General features: G+C 46.9%; 2 protein-coding genes across 3 annotated transcripts in view; one reads left to right on the top strand and one right to left on the bottom strand.

Moving 5' to 3' along the window:
• ergic3 (ERGIC and golgi 3) overlaps positions 1-16,627 on the top strand; it is a 53,500-nt gene that overhangs the window by 30,525 nt on the left and 6,348 nt on the right. For both annotated transcript variants that reach the window (XM_060836200.1, XM_060836199.1), the window contains 2 exons: positions 14,349-14,413; positions 16,289-16,425. In XM_060836200.1, the coding sequence (XP_060692183.1) occupies positions 14,349-14,413; positions 16,289-16,425 (202 nt within the window). The remainder of the gene's footprint in view (positions 1-14,348; positions 14,414-16,288; positions 16,426-16,627) is intronic.
• Positions 511-7,346, bottom strand: romo1 (reactive oxygen species modulator 1). The gene is made up of 3 exons (XM_060836198.1): positions 7,261-7,346; positions 2,789-2,919; positions 511-1,710 (listed from the first exon to the last, which is right to left on the bottom strand). Exons 2-3 carry the CDS (start codon positions 2,917-2,919, stop codon positions 1,602-1,604), a joined length of 240 nt encoding a protein of 79 aa, XP_060692181.1. The 5' UTR covers positions 7,261-7,346; the 3' UTR covers positions 511-1,601.

The raw sequence follows: 16,627 nt of genomic DNA, 5'->3' as shown, positions 1-16,627 counted from the left end.
GTGGGAGAGCCCGACAGGGAAACTCAAGGTTGAGTTGAAAGAATATCATTTGCAAGCTTAAGACTCTTGTCTCCAGTGACAAAACCTATGGTGTAATATACCTTATTATATAACTGACAATTCAGTTTAGTGAAGGTTAAATAGATAGCATGATTTTGATTGGATATTGTTACCCCACTCAGCTTGGAAGTTGCTGATTCCTTCACCAGGAACAAATCATCAGTAGATGTGTTTCCCACTGAATCGCTAAAGCAGTTATCATGTCTTACACTGAATAAACAACTGTGGATGGCCCCATACCCACTAAGAACCAGTGAAGAATGGTCAGAAACACATAATTAGCCAATTCTTTCTCACCTCAGTCCATACTCACCTGATTAACTGCCCCAACATAAAAGTGAAGTTAGAACAATTTTTCTGTTGGATGTTGCAAGTTTTTTTTTACCTCCGACAGCTGCTTATTGTAAATCACTGGTTCTGAGGCCAAAAACACTACAATCACAACAGAGCTTGGGTGCAACATAGAATCAACATTTAATAGGTTATTAAAACAGAAGTGGAACTGGTACAAGTCCGATTTCCTGAGAATCATACGGCAGAGAAAAACTTTAAGCCAGTACCAGTTCCCCATATTCCTTTTTGAATCGGTTTTCACTGTTCTGTCAAACAGCATATTTTAGATCACAACCCAGTTTGTCATCAACCTTCCTACTGCTGCAAGGTTTCTTAGTTACTTGATCAAATTCCTTTGTTGTGAAACACTATTATTATTATTATCATCATCATCATCCTTGTTCCAAAGACAGGAACCCAGCTGTAAATTTCCCCCATGTGCACACAATGAGGTTGTGATGTTGCACAGAATTGAATGCCTTGAATCAGATATGGCCGAAGCACCTTTTCTAAAGCGTCATCATAACTCCCCTGCTTTTGTTTGTTTTTCTTTTATAAAGCCAAAGATTTGATGCATTTTTAAAACAGTATTCTCAACTTTTCCTCCCAGATCCAAAGATTTCTGTCCATGCCATTTATTTTGGACTGCCTCTAACGTTCCCATTAAAATGCACTGCTTCACACATTTTTATTTTAGGAGGATGGTGGCAGACTGCCCAAAGTGGATGGACACATATAAGAAACAAAATGATGTGTGGATGCTGGAAGAACTTAAGAAGTCTGGCAGCATCAGAACCAGAGTTATAACTACGAGACTATGTTTCTGTCTCTGCAGATGCTGCAGGACTGACTCGAGTTCTCCACCATTTATACTTTGTTTTTTCATGTTCTCCTAAAGCCTGTTCTATCTTCATCAAATATCATGCAGCAAAAGCTTCCCCTCCCAGATATATTTCATTTGTATTTTGCTATTGACCTCTGGTCCTGTTTGTGGTATTTTTGTCACCCTCTTTGCTACTGTTAGTGACCTTTTTAAAAGTTCATCTACTGCTGGAGAAATACCTCAGTCCATTTCCAAAACTTGAAGCAACAGTAAATCATACACTTTAATTTCCATTATTATACAGCTTGTAATCAGGGGGCAGAGCCAGTTGATACATTATCTGCAATATTTGAAATTTCAGCAGAAAGGAAAAAAAACAATTTTGTTAACATCTGATTCCCATTCCAATTGCCATGAAGGTTCCAAAGGTGCCTCCACTCTGCATCATGGTCTTCCCGACACCACCCAACAGCTCTCGGCCTCTCAGTCCCAACCTGGAAACCAAATAGTGGGACAGTTACACTGTTGTAGCTGCTAAATGGATAGTAAAATCAAAATTCTTGATCTCTCATTTTCTAATTCAATGAGGCTCAGCTATTCAAACAATATACAGCTCGTTCTGTTATAAAGCAGGTTTCATTAACGCAAACTTAGTGTAACTTGATTGATGAACTGGGGACACTTTCTAAAGTGCAAACCTTTAAAACATGTTGACTGTAACACGATCACAGAGCCAACAGGCGCTGTTTCTATCCTGCAACTTTTGTATAAAGTGGAGTTGCACGACACAATCATCGTATTATAGAAGAACAGACCAGGTCAAACTGAATCTCTAGCTGCAAACAAGACATTGGCTCCATTGTTTTGCTGTGCAAATGCTGACAAACTTAAGTTTGGTTCTTTCTGATCAGTGAGATTGTAGACTTCAGTTTAGCTGGACCCTTTAATGCTGTATTGGTGGTCTTTCTTGTCAATATGACATTAAACTAAGGATGACTCCATACTGAAAAGAACATGGTTATAACAGGATCTTCACATGAAATGATAAATAGGAGCTGGAGTCCCATTGAGTCTGCTTTACCACCTACTATGGGAAATCTACCTCAAGTTAGCCTTTCACAGATAACAGCAGTGGATTATACCTGTCCTGGATACAATCAGAGGCTAAATAATACTGAAAATCTGTGACCACTTATACAAACACAATTACTGATCCCTACTGAAGGCTTTGTTGAATACTTTTTGAACTCTCACGATGGAATGTTTATCATGAATGTATTAACAATCAGTGGTTTAGAAAGCATCGCTTGATTAGTATTTCATTCCAACTGTGATATCTCTTAGCAGCAAATAACCAGGATGGTGCCTTTACAGTTCTCAAATTCCTAAGTTCGAGTAATATTGTCCAGATTCTCATAGATATATCTGAGCTGGTCATAGTGTCTGTGCAGGTGCACACTGACATATCATGGGAGCATCTACATTAACTCATCTTTGACATTTGGGAAACACATCCGATTATATTTGTGTTTCCTTTTAGCAAAAGTGGAACAGTGAAGCGTTTATACTAACCTGAGGCATGAGAAACTGCCAAAAAGTGCACCAGCTGCCATGCCAACTGCACAGCCCATCATGAAGCCCATTTTAACCCTGTCAAAGCAGCTGGGCTGTGACTGCCCATACGGTCCCACAGTGACTGGCATCTAGAGAGAGAAAGGCAGTGATTAGAGAACATCATGACTGATTACTAACCCACGCTTCTTCCCCCAGTGCCCTATGTTATAGAATCATATAGCACGAAACACACCCTTCAGACCAACAAGTCCACAATGACCATGTTCCTAAACTAAACAAGTTCCACTTGCCTGTACTTGGCCCACATCCCACTAAACTTTCCTATTTGCGTACTTATCCAAATGTATTTTAAATGTTGTAACTGTACCTGCATCCAACACTTCCCCTGGCAGTTCACTCCACACACTAACCACGGTCCTTTTTAAAACTTTCTCTTCTCACCTTAAAAATATGCCCCCTAGTTTTGAACTCCCCCATCCTAGGGAAAAGACCCTTGCTATTTGCCTTATGTATGCCTGTCATGATTTTATAAACCTCTAAGGCCACCCCTTAACCTCATTCAGCCACAGACACTAATTCTGGATTTAAAAAAATTGGGTCTGGAACTGACACGGGTTTTTTGCAAATCGTTGTCCACAATACCTTCTTTGGTTGGCCTTTTCTGATATCTAACAGTTCCTCAACTAGGGCAAATAAGTAACTGTTTAGGAGATTCTCCTTTTTTGTTGCAATTTCAGTTATTAGTTTGATTCTAATTTATTCAGCCATCTTTATTTTGACTACTGTTCTTAAGACCTAATATCAAGCATAATATCTAGAATTTTGGACTGATATCAAATGATCTTTGTTAACCTACAGTAGATAGTAACCAGGTCTCTTATATCCCTCCAACTCATTCCCACAAATATGGAGATGTTGATGGGAATGTAACTATTAGTAATCCAGAGGTTAAAATTCTGGTGACCCAGGGATTAAAAATCTCTCAATGGCACAAATTTGATCAATAAAATCCTCTAATTGAAAACTAACCTCAGGAATGGTAAACATGAAACACTTTTAAAGTGGATCGCAAGAAAAGGAATTTGTGGAATGTCTATGAGATGGCTTTTTGGAGCAGTTTGTGGTGGAACCCACTAGGGAACAGGCAATTCTGGATTTAGTGTTGTGCAATGAGGCAGACTTGGTAAGGGAGTTTAAGGTGAAGGAACCCTTCGGAGGCAGTGATCATAATATCGTTGAATTTACTCTGCAATTTGCGAGCGAGAAGGTGGAATCAGAGGAAATGGTATTACCTGATTGAATAAAGACATCTACAGAAGCAAGAGGAAGGAGCTGGGGAGAACTGACTGGGAGAGGAGCCGAGCAGAGCAGGAAAGACAACCTAATAGCAATGGCAGGAGTTTCTGGGAGTAATTTGAGAGACAGAGATTCATCTCAAACAAAAAGCAGCACAGTACAGGGAGGATGAGACAACAAGGAAAGTCGGGAACAGTATAAAAGCAAAAGAGAAAGCACATAATGTGGCAAAGGGCAGTGGGAAACCAGGGGATTGGAAAGTTTACAAAGTGGTAAGGAGGGAGAAGATTATATGAGGGTAAGCTAGTTGGTAATTTAAAAAGATTGCAAGAGTTTCTTTGGATATGTAAAGAGCAAAAGAGGCAAAACTTTAGTCATTGGTAAGATTTTGGAGTTCATTGAGAAGGCTGAGATTTCTACACTTGGAAGTGCATGATAAAATAGGACAAAGTCAGCATGGTTTCATGAAAGGGAGGTTATGCCTGACAAATCTGTTAGAATTCTTTAAGCAGTTAATGAGTAGGTTAGATCAAGGAGAGCCAATGGATGTTATCTACCTGGCCTTCAAGAAGGCCTTTGACAAGGTGCCACACAGGAGGCTACTGAGTAAAGTAAGGGCCCATGGTGTTAGAAGCCAGGTGCTAGCAATGGATAGAAACTTGGCTGTCTGGCAGAAGATGGAGAGTGATGATACAAGGGTCCTCCTCAGGATGGCAGCCAGTGACGAGTGGTGTTGTGCAAAGGTCAGATCAGACCACATTTAGAATATTGAGAGCAATTTTGGGTTCCATAATCTTAGGAAGTGGCAGGGTGGCTCAGTGGTTAGCACTGCTGCCTCACAGTGCCCGTGGACCAGAGTTCAATTCCAGCCTTGGCCCATTGTCTGTGTGGAGTTTGCACATTCTCCCAGTGTCTGCGTGGGTTTCCTCTGGTTTCCTCCCAAAGTCCAAAGCTGTGGGGGTTAGGTGAATTGTTTATGCTAAATTTAGGAGTTAGGTGCATTAGTTAAGGGGAATGGGTCTGGGTGAGTTGCTCTTCGGAGGGTTGGTGTGGATTAGTTGGGCCGAAGGGCCTGTTTCCACACTGTAGGGAATCTAATCTAATGTACTAGCCCTGGAGTGCATCCAGAGGAGGATCACAGGAATGATCCCAGGAATGAAAGTCTTAACGTATGAGGAATATTTGAGGACTCGGTCTATGGTTGATGGAGGTTAGAAGGAATCTAACTGAAAATTATAGAACACTGAAAAGCCTGGACAAAGTGGATGTTGGGAAAATGTTTCCATTAGCAGGCACCCGAAGGAACAGCTTTAGAGTAAAGGAAAGACCCTATAGAATGGAGATGAGAATCATCTCCAGCCAGGGTGGTCTATCTTTGGAAATCATTGCCACAGAAGACCAGGTCATTGAGTATAGTTAAGGCTGAGATCAATAGGTTGTTGATTGGTAAGGGGATCCAAAGATTACAGGGAGAAGGTGGGAGATTGGCAGAGCAGATATGATGGACCAAATGGCCTGATGTCTGCTCCTGTGTCTTACACGTGTGGCTGGGTTGGGCCAGCATTCATTATCAATCCAAATTGCCCTGGAAAAGGTGGCAATGAGCTGCCCACTCGAACAGTTGCAGTTCTCGAGTTATAGGTACACCCACGGTGCACTGAAGATGGGATTTGCAAAATTTCAACATGGCAACACTGAAGGAACAGCAATATATTTTCAAGTCCCAAGTGGAGTGGATCTTGGAGCTGCTGGTGCACCCACTTATCTGCTGCCCTTGCCCTGGATGGGCGAGATCATGGGTTTGGCAGATGCTAAGAAGCTACAACACCAGCTACAACACTGCATCTTCTAGACATACACTGCTGCCCGTGTGCATTGGTGGTGAAGGGTGTGATTGTTGAAGGTGGTGGATGGGATGCCAATCGAGTGGGCCACTTTGTCCTGAGTGGCATTCATCCAGGCAAGTGGAAAGTTTTACATTGCACTTCTGACTCGTGTCTTGCAGATGATGGTAGGAGTTCAGGACATGAGTTATTTGCCAGAATTCCTAGCCTCTGACCTGCTCCTGCAGCCAATATTTGCACAGCTGATCCGGTTCAGTTTCTGGTCGTTGTTTACGTCTCAGGATGTTGATGGAAATGCCATTGAACATAAAGGGGTGATAGTTAGATTATCTTGTTGAAGATGGTCATTGGTGTGAATGTTACTTCCCAATTATCGATTCCAAATGTGATGATCTTGTAGTAGTTGAACATGGACTGCTTCAGTATCTGAAGAATCATGAATTGTGCTGAATATTATGCAGTCATCAGTAAACATGCCCACTTCTGACCTTCGGATAAAGCTGCTGAAGATAACTGGGCCTGAGACACCATTCCGAGGAACCAGGGATCCGGTGGTAGCGATAGTGTCTGTAACTGAGGGCTAGAAGTCCCAGGTTCAAATCCCACCTGTTCCAGGGGGGGAAAACCTGAAGAACTTTGACGTGATATACTAGGGCAGAGACAGCAGGCCTCCAACCACAGCCACCTTCCTTTCTTCTTGCTATGACTCCAACCCATGAGTTTTTCAACCAATTCCCATTGACTGCAGTTTAATTGGCAGTTTAATACCATACTTGGTCACATGTAGCCTTGTTGTCAAGGTCAGTCACTTATCATGCCTCTGGAATTCAACTTTTTTAAAAAGAAATGTGGACAAATTGTAATGAGGTCCGGAGCCTAATGGACTGGGTCGAAGATTCCCTCTTTGTGAGTGCTGCTTTAGCAGCAGAGGAGGCGGATAGGGCAAGCCCTGTGATTGTGTAGAGGGTCCCCCCTGGGCAATTCCCCACATGGGCAGCTACATGGCAGTGATGACCACAACCTGGACAGATCCGTCTCATTACAATGAACCTCCCCAGAGCAGGGACTCCCAGCCCCGCACCCCCGCTCACCGCCCCCCCGCACCGCCGCACCCCGCACAGCCCCCCCCCCCACCCACCCTGCTCAGCCCCCCCGCCCCCGCTCAGCCCCCCCGCCCCCCGCACCCCGCACCCCCACTCAGCCCCCCCCAGCCCCCCTACCCCAGCCCCCCCGCCCCCCGCTCAGCCCTCCCCGCCCCCCGCTCAGCCCCCCCCCGCCCCCCGCTCAGCCCCCCCCGCCCCCCGCTCAGCCCCCCCGCCCCCCGCTCACCGTAAAGTCGGTCTCAGAGCCTCAGATAACCATCTCACCCCCACCGGAAGTGGCGTCTGTGCAGAGGCCGGATGTGCGTTAAGAGCAATGACTGCCCGGGCGCCTGCGTGACGTCAGGTGACTGGGTGAAAGGTCAGAGTTGATGAGTCAGCTCCAGCCCTGGGCTGGGTGAGTGTGTGTGCTGACACACTCAGCAACAATCATCACTGCAACAAGTGGGCAAGCTCCATACTCACACAGCCAGCAGCTGGGGCTACACCAGCCTCACAACCACCATCACAGCTCACCAGACACTGCCCAAACATCACCCCACAGGGTTATACAGGGACACACCTGTCCCCACCCCAGGGTTATACAGGGACACACCTGTCCCCACCCCAGGGTTATACAGGGACACACCTGTCCCCACCCCAGGGTTATACAGTGACAGACCCGTCCCCACCAGTACTGTACCCCAGTGTTATACAGGAACAGACCTGTCCCCACCCAGTACTGTACCCCAGTGTTATACAGGGACTGACCTGTCCCCACCCAGTACTGTACCCCAGTGTTATACAGAGACAGACCTGTCCCCACCCAGTACTGTACCCCAGGGTTATACAGTGACAGACCTGTCCCCACCCAGTACTGTACCCCAGTGTTATACAGTGACAGACCTGTCCCCACCCAGTACTGTACCCCAGGGTTATACAGTGACAGACCTGTCCCCACCCAGTACTGTACCCCAGTGTTATACAGAGACAGACCTGTCCCCACCCAGTACTGTACCCCAGTGTTATACAGTGACAGACCTGTCCCCACCCAGTACTGTACCCCAGTGTTATACTGGGACAGGCCTGTCCCCACCAGTACTGTACCCCAGTGTTATACAGGGACACACCTGTCCCCACCCAGTACTGTACCCCAGTGTTATACAGTGACAGACCTGTCCCCACCAGTACTGTACCCCAGTGTTATACAGTGACAGACCTGTCCCCACCCAGTACTGTACCCCAGTGTTATACAGTGACAGACCTGTCCCCACCCAGTACTGTACCCCAGTGTTATACTGGGACAGGCCTGTCCCCACCAGTACTGTACCCCAGTGTTATACAGGGACACACCTGTCCCCACCCAGTACTGTACCCCAGTGTTATACTGGGACAGGCCTGTCCCCACCCAGTACTGTACCCCAGTGTTATACAGGGACACACCTGTCCCCACCAGTACTGTACCCCAGTGTTATACAGTGACAGACCTGTCCCCACCAGTACTGTACCCCAGTGTTATACAGGGACACACCTGTCCCCACCAGTACTGTACCCCAGTGTTATACAGGGACACACCTGTCCCCACCCAGTACTGTACCCCAGTGTTATACTGGGACAGGCCTGTCCCCACCCAGTACTGTACCCCAGTGTTATACTGGGACAGGCCTGTCCCCACCAGTACTGTACCACAGTGTTATACAGGGACACACCTGTCCCCACCCAGTACTGTACCCCAGTGTTATACTGGGACAGGCCTGTCCCCACCCAGTACTGTACCCCAGTGTTATACAGGGACACACCTGTCCCCACCAGTACTGTACCCCACTGTTATACAGGGACACACCTGTCCCCACCAGTACTGTACCCCAGTGTTATACAGGGACAGACCTGTCCCCACCAGTACTGTACCCCAGTGTTATACAGGGACAGACCTGTCCCCACCAGTACTGTACCCCAGTGTTATACAGGGACAGACCTGTCCCCACCAGTACTGTACCCCAGTGTTATACAGGGACACACCTGTCCCCACCAGTACTGTACCCCAGTGTTATACAGGGACACACCTGTCCCCACCAGTACTGTACCCCAGTGTTATACAGGGACAGACCTGTCCCCACCAGTACTGTACCCCAGTGTTATACAGGGACACACCTGTCCCCACCAGTACTGTACCCCAGTGTTATACAGGGACACACCTGTCCCCACCAGTACTGTACCCCAGTGTTATACAGGGACAGACCTGTCCCCACCAGTACTGTACCCCAGTGTTATACAGGGACACACCTGTCCCCACCAGTACTATTAACCCAGTGTTATACAGGGACACACCTGTCCCCACCAGTACTGTACCCCAGTGTTATACAGGGACACACCTGTCCCCACCAGTACTGTACCCCAGTGTTATACAGGGACACACCTGTCCCCACCAGTACTATTAACCCAGTGTTATACAGGGACACACCTGTCCCCACCAGTACTGTACCCCAGTGTTATACAGGGACACACCTGTCCTCACCAGTACTGTACCCCAGTGTTATACAGGGACACACCTGTCCCCACCAGTACTGTACCCCAGTGTTATACAGGGACACACCTGTCCCCACCAGTACTGTACCCCAGTGTTATACAGGGACACACCTGTCCCCACCAGTACTGTACCCCAGTGTTATACAGGGACACACCTGTCCCCACCAGTACTATTAACCCAGTGTTATACAGGGACACACCTGTCCCCACCAGTACTGTACCCCAGTGTTATACAGGGACACACCTGTCCCCACCAGTACTGTACCCCAGTGTTATACAGGGACACACCTGTCCCCACCAGTACTATTAACCCAGTGTTATACAGGGACACACCTGTCCCCACCAGTACTGTACCCCAGTGTTATACAGGGACACACCTGTCCCCACCAGTACTGTACCCCGGTGTTATACAGTGACACACCTGTCCCCACCAGTACTGTACCCCAGTGTTATACAGGGACACACCTGTCCCCACCAGTACTGTACCCCAGTGTTATACAGGGACACACCTGTCCCCACCCAATACTGTACCCCAGTGTTATACAGGGACAGACCTGTCCCCACCCAGTACTGTACCCCAGTGTTATACAGGGACAGACCTGTCCCCACCCAGTACTGTACCCCAGTGTTAGACAGGGACACACCTGTCCCCACCAGTACTGTACCCCAGTGTTATACAGGGACACACCTGTCCCCACCAGTACTGTACCCCAGGGTTATACAGGGACACACCTGTCCCCACCCAGTACTGTACCCCAGGGTTATACAGGGACACACCTGTCCCCATCAGTACTGTACCCCAGTGTTATACAGGGACAGACCTGTCCCCACCAGTACTGTACCCCAGTGTTATACAGGGACACACCTGTCCCCACCAGTACTGTACCCCAGGGTTATACAGTGACAGACCAGTCCCCACCCAGTACTGTACCCCAGGGTTATACAGGGACACACCTGTCCCCATCAGTACTGTACCCCAGTGGTATACAGTGACACACCTGTCCCCACCCAGTACTGTACCCCAGTGTTATACAGGGACACAGCTGTCCCCACCAGTACTGTACCCCAGGGTTATACAGTGACAGACCTGTCCCCACTCAGTACTGTACCCCAGGGTTATACAGGGACACACCTGTCCCCATCAGTACTGTACCCCAGGGGTATACAGGGACACACCTGTCCCCACCCAGTACTGTACCCCAGTGGTATACAGTGACACACCTGTCCCCACCCAGTACTGTACCCCAGTGTTATACAGGGACACACCTGTCCCCCCCAGTACTGTACCCCAGTGTTATACAGAGACAGACCTGTCCCCACCAGTACTGTACCCCAGTGTTATACAGGGACACACCTGTCCCCACCAGTACTGTACCCCAGTGTTATACAGGGACAGACCTGTACCCACCAGTACTGTACCCCAGTGTTATACAGGGACACACCTGTCCCCACCAGTACTGTACCCCAGTGTTATATACCGACAGACCTGTCCCCACCAGTACTGTACCCCAGTGTTATATACTGACAGACCTGTCCCCACCAGTACTGTACCCCAGTGTTATACAGTGACAGACCTGTCCCCACCAGTACTGTACCCCAGTGTTATACAGTGACAGACCTGTCCCCACCAGTACTGTACCCCAGTGTTATACAGGGACAGACCTGTCCCTACCAGTACTGTACCCCAGTGTTATATAGGGACAGATCTGTCCCAACCAGTACTGTACCCCGGTGTTATACAGGGACAGACCTGTCCCCACCAGTACTGTACCCCACTGTTATACAGTGACAGACCTGTCCCCATCAGTACTGTACCCCAGTGTTATACAGTGACACACCTGTCCCCACCAGTAATGTACCCCAGTGTTATACAGTGATACACCTGTCCCCACCAGTACTGTACCCCAGTGTTATATAGTGACAGACCTGTCCCCACCAGTACTGTACCCCAGCGTTATACAGTGACACACCTGTCCCCACCAGTACTGTACCCCAGTGTTATACAGTGACACACCTGTCCCCACCAGTCCTGTACCCCAGTGTTATACAGTGATACACCTGCCCCCACCAGTACTGTACCCCAGTGTTATACAGTGACAGACCAGACCCCACCAGTACTGTACCACAGTGTTATTCAGGGACAGACCAGACCCCACCAGTACTGTACCCCAGTGTTATACAGGGACAGACCCGTCCACACCAGTACTGTACCCCAGTGTTATACAGCGACCGACCTGTCCCCCCAGTCTGTACCCCAGTGTTATACAGTGACAGACCTGTCCCCACCAATACTGTACCCCAGTGTTGTACAGCGACAGACTCGTCCCCACCAGTACTGTATCCCAGTGTTATTCAGTGACAGACCTGTCCCCACCAGTACTATACCCCAGTGTTACACCGTGACAGACCTGTCCCCACCAGTACTGTACCCCAGTGTTACACAGTGACAGAACTGTCCCCACCAGTACTGTATCCCAGTGTTATACCGTGACAGACCTGTCCCCCACCAGTACTGTGCCCCAGTGTTATACAGTGACAGACCTGTCCCCAGTAGTACTGTACCCCAATGTTGCACAGTGACAGACCTGTCCCCACCAGTACTGCACCCCAGGGTTGTAGAGTGACAGACACATCCCCACCAGTACCTGTCCCCACCAGTACTGTACCCCAGTGTTATACAGCAACAGACCTGTCCCCACTGTACCCCAGTTTTATGCAGTGACAGACCTGTCCCCACCAATACTGTGACAAAGAGAGCATTGTTCTTTCTGTGTAGACCTGTCATGATATTTCAGTCTTTTGTCAAATGTCCCCTTGGCCTTATTCTCTTCGAGGAGTACAATCCCAACCTCTATTCTGTCCCGCTGTTTGAAATGACCCATGTTTGGATTCAAGATTAGAGTGGTGCTGGAAAAGCACAGCATGTCAGGCAGCATTCGCGAAGCAGGAAAATCAATGTTTCGGGCAAAAGCCCTTCATCAGGAATTCCTAATGAAGGCCTTTTGCCCGAACATTGATGTTCCTGCTCCTCGGATGCTGCCTGACCTGCTGTGCTTTTCCAGTACCACACTAATCTTGACCCTAATCTGCAGTATCCACCTCCGCCTGTCCCATGCTTAGGACTATTTCCATAAATCTCTTCTGCACTGTCTCCAATGCATTCACCTAATTCCTAAAGTGTGACAACACTCCAGTTGAGATTTGAGAGGTTCTCCAGTACCACCTCCTAATTAATTTTAAACCCTTTTCATGACTGAAATATTGCCACTGTCACTATGACCGGGCAGCATCTGCCTCATGGGTAAAAGCCGATGCAAAGTATCCATATAACACCTGAGTTATGCTTTTTTTCCTCCAAGTCCCAGTTTTAGTGCCTATTTCTCTATTTGCTGTCCTTTTACTGTTAATGTGCTTACAGAAAACTTTGTGATTCTGTTTTATGCTAGCTTCCAGGTTTTTTTTTCATAATTCCTTTTTGCTTTTATTTGCTTTTCACCTGGCTTCTGAACCTTGTTTCCTTTTGGTTCTCAATTTTATTTACTACTAGGTACCTGTCAGAAACACACCTTTTCTTCTTTTTCTTTTTCAGTCTCATCCTTCACCGAAATAAATCCTAAATTATTTGACCTACCTATCCCTTTTGACTGTGCTGAACAGTCTCCTCATTGAAGGTAGCCCATTGTTAGCCACGGTCTTTCCTGCTAACCTCTGATTCCTGTCTCTCCATTCCAGCTCTGTGCTTGTTCCATTGAAGTCAGCTCTCCGCTAGTTAATTAATTTTTCTTTGAGTTGACCAATGTCATTTTCCACTCAACCCTCTGCTACATTACAGCAACAACCTGTCCCCACCAGAGAAAGTGAGGACCGCAGATGCTGGAGATCAGAGTCAAGAGTATGGTGCTGGAAAAGCGCAGCAGGTCAGGCAGCATCCGAGGAGCGGGAGAATCCATGTTTCGAGCAAATGCCGTTCATCAGGAGGTGGCATGCTGCCTCAGTGGTTAGCACTGCTGCCTCACAGCGCCAGGGACCTGGATTTGATTCCCGCCTCAGGCAACTGTTTGCACATTCTCCCTGTGTCTGCGTGAGTTTCCTCCGGGTGCTCCGGTTTCCTCCCACAGTCCAAAGACATGTAGGTCAGGTGAATTGGTCATGCTAAATTGCTCAGCATGTTAATCAGGGGTACATATAGGATAGGGGAATGGGTCTAGGTGGGTTACTCTTCAGAGGGTCGGGATGGACTTGTTGGGCCAAAGGGTCTGTTTCCAAACTGTAAGGAATCTAATCTAATCTAGTCAAACGTCGATTCTCCTATTCTTCGGATGCTTCCCGAGCTGCTGTGCTTCTCCTGTCTCCACCAGAATTTGAATCATCTTGACACTGTTGCTTTATTAAAGGTGCCGTGTAAGTACAATTTGTTATGAACCTGAGTATGAAGGTGGCAACACTAGATTCCTGACTTTTGATGTGAAACGTTGACAGTCAATTTTCAGTTTTCATGTTTTTCACTCTTCACTGAATTCTCTGACATCAGTTGCTGCAATGTGAGTATGTTAAGGTCAGTGCCAGTTACTGTGACCTTTCAGATGTTACTGTAGTGTGAGCAGTCAGGAATTGCCTAGACAGTATTCCCAGTTTTCCCTTTCTCATGAAATTCAGTGACGTTCCGCTCCATTCTCGTGTCCAATCATTTAAGGAAAGTTTGTAAGAAATTTATGTGACAATTATTTGTTGAATTTTCTTTTGGTCTGCCCTAGGATCAGAACAGTAAGTTGCTGATTGTAAAACAACATTTAATTTTGCTCCTTTTTTTAGCTTCCATGATGTTCCAGTACTTTGTGAAAATTGTCCCAACAATTTATGTGAAGTTGGATGGTGAGGTGAGTTCCAGCTTCTCCTCTGACTCTGTACTTTATATCAGATGGGGCATCAAATTCATATCTAATCCAAAATCCATAGCACTCTTTCAGAACTGACCCTCCGACAGTGCCCACTCCCTCAGCACTAATCCTCCAACAGGGCAGCACTCCCTCAGTACTGACCCTCCAACAGTGCAGTACTCTCTCTGCATCAACCCTCCAACAATGCGGTGCTCCCTCTGCACTGACCCTCCGACAGTGTGGTACTCCCTCAGTACTGACCCTCCGACAGTATGATGCTCCCTCTGCACTGACCCTCTGACAGTGTGGTGCTCCATCTGCACTGACCCTCTGACGGTGCGGCGCTCCCTCTGCACTGACCCTCTGGTTAGGGAGGGAAGCAAATAACAGGTAACTATCGGCTGATAAGTGTAAAGCCTAACATATCTTGTTGGAAAAGCATTGGAATCAATTTTTAAGAAATAATAGCAGAACATTTGGAAAATCATAATCCAGCATGGCCTCATGAAGGTGACATCATGCCTAACTAATTTGTTAAAGTTTATTAACCCGAGTGGACACAGGGGAACCAGTAGATGTGTTGTATTGGACTTTCAGAAGGCACATGATGAGGTATCTCACAAGAGATTAAGTCATAAGATAAGAGTCCATATGGAGGTAGTATATTGACATGGATAGAGATTTCCTGCTTATTGGCAGGAAACCGCATTAGGGGATATGGGGCTCTTTTTCAATTTGGCAACCCCTACCATTGGGGTTCCATAGGGATCTGTAAAATGTAATGACTTGGATGAATTTAATGAATTTGCAGATGACACAAAACAGGTGGAAAGACAGTTAGTGAGAGGGATAGGAACTATTGGTTGGATAAGTAAGTGGGCAAAAAATCAACAAGTGGAGTATAATGTGGAAAAATGTCAAGTTGTTCATTTTGGAAGGGAGAACAAAAGACCAGAATATTATTTAAGTGGAGAGAAACTGCAGAAAGCTGTAACACTAAGGGACTTGGGGGAACTTGAGCACAAAACATGAAAGGCCACAGGGTGCAGCAGGTAATTAGAAGGCTAATGAAATGTTACTCCTTATTTCAAGGGGGTTGGGAGTATAAGAGTAGGGAAGCCTTACTGCAACTATACAAGCTGCTGGGGGGACCACAGCTGGAGTACTGAGAGCAGTTCTGGTGCCTTTATATAAGGAAAGTAATCACTTCATTGGAGGCAGTTCAGAAAAGGTTCACAAGGATGGAGGGATTGTCCTATGAGAAAGATTAAACTGGTTCAAACTCTCAGGGTTTGGGGACAGAGGCATTATGTATATTCAAGGCAGAGACAGGTAGATTCATGGTCAGTTGTAAAATCAAGAGTTACAAGAAAAGTGGATGTGAGAAATGTCAGATTCACCACCATCCAATGAATGGTGGAGCAGGCTTAAGGGGCCAAATGGCCTGCCCCTATTTGTTATAGTCTGTGACGGAGCTGCATTCCCACTGTACTGATCCTTATTTACTCAAATGTTTGGCTTTGTGTCTCATTTTCAAGTGTATTTTATTTTGAGAGCTCCATCTGTGTTCTCAGTCCCATTCTTCCATCCCTGATTCCTTGTCTCTCATGATAGTCACTCTCACACAGCATGCTGCCACATTTTCTCCAGTCACTACAATGTGTAATGGGTTGACTTTGATCCTGTGTGAGTTTGAACACGTGTTCCCAAGTCCAGAGGATCTTAGTCCGCACGATGTCATCCAGTGCCTATGCTGTCTTTGGGCTGGTTAGCCTGCAGCCTGCGAATTGATATTGGCTCTGATGTTCAGAGCTGCATTGATTCAGCCACCTCTTTAGCTGTCTGTCCTGACTGAGTCACTTTTCTGCATTCCAGGTGGTGAGGACAAATCAGTTTTCAGTCACACGGCATGAGAAAGTTGCAAATGGGCTGATCGGGGACCAGGGGCTCCCAGGCGTCTTTGTACTTTATGAGCTATCTCCAATGATGGTAAAATTTACAGAGAAACACAGGTATATAAAATCCACACCGTATTTGTTGTGTTGAGCTGCAGCCTTTGCAAATTGAGTATCAGGCATTCTTTTTTAATGTTGAGTAAATACTGAAAACATTTGATTTGGTCTTTGACTTGTTCAATGCTGACACATTCTGAGATGCAAGTGTAATACTGAACTTAATGCTGACATCCCCAATATTGCAATACTGAGCACAGCA

The sequence above is a fragment of the Hemiscyllium ocellatum genome, chromosome 15, assembly GCF_020745735.1.
Source record: "Hemiscyllium ocellatum isolate sHemOce1 chromosome 15, sHemOce1.pat.X.cur, whole genome shotgun sequence".
NCBI lineage: Eukaryota > Metazoa > Chordata > Chondrichthyes > Orectolobiformes > Hemiscylliidae > Hemiscyllium > Hemiscyllium ocellatum.
The sequence above is the reverse complement of the archived record's forward strand: the minus strand, read 5'-3'. Positions and strand labels throughout refer to the sequence as shown.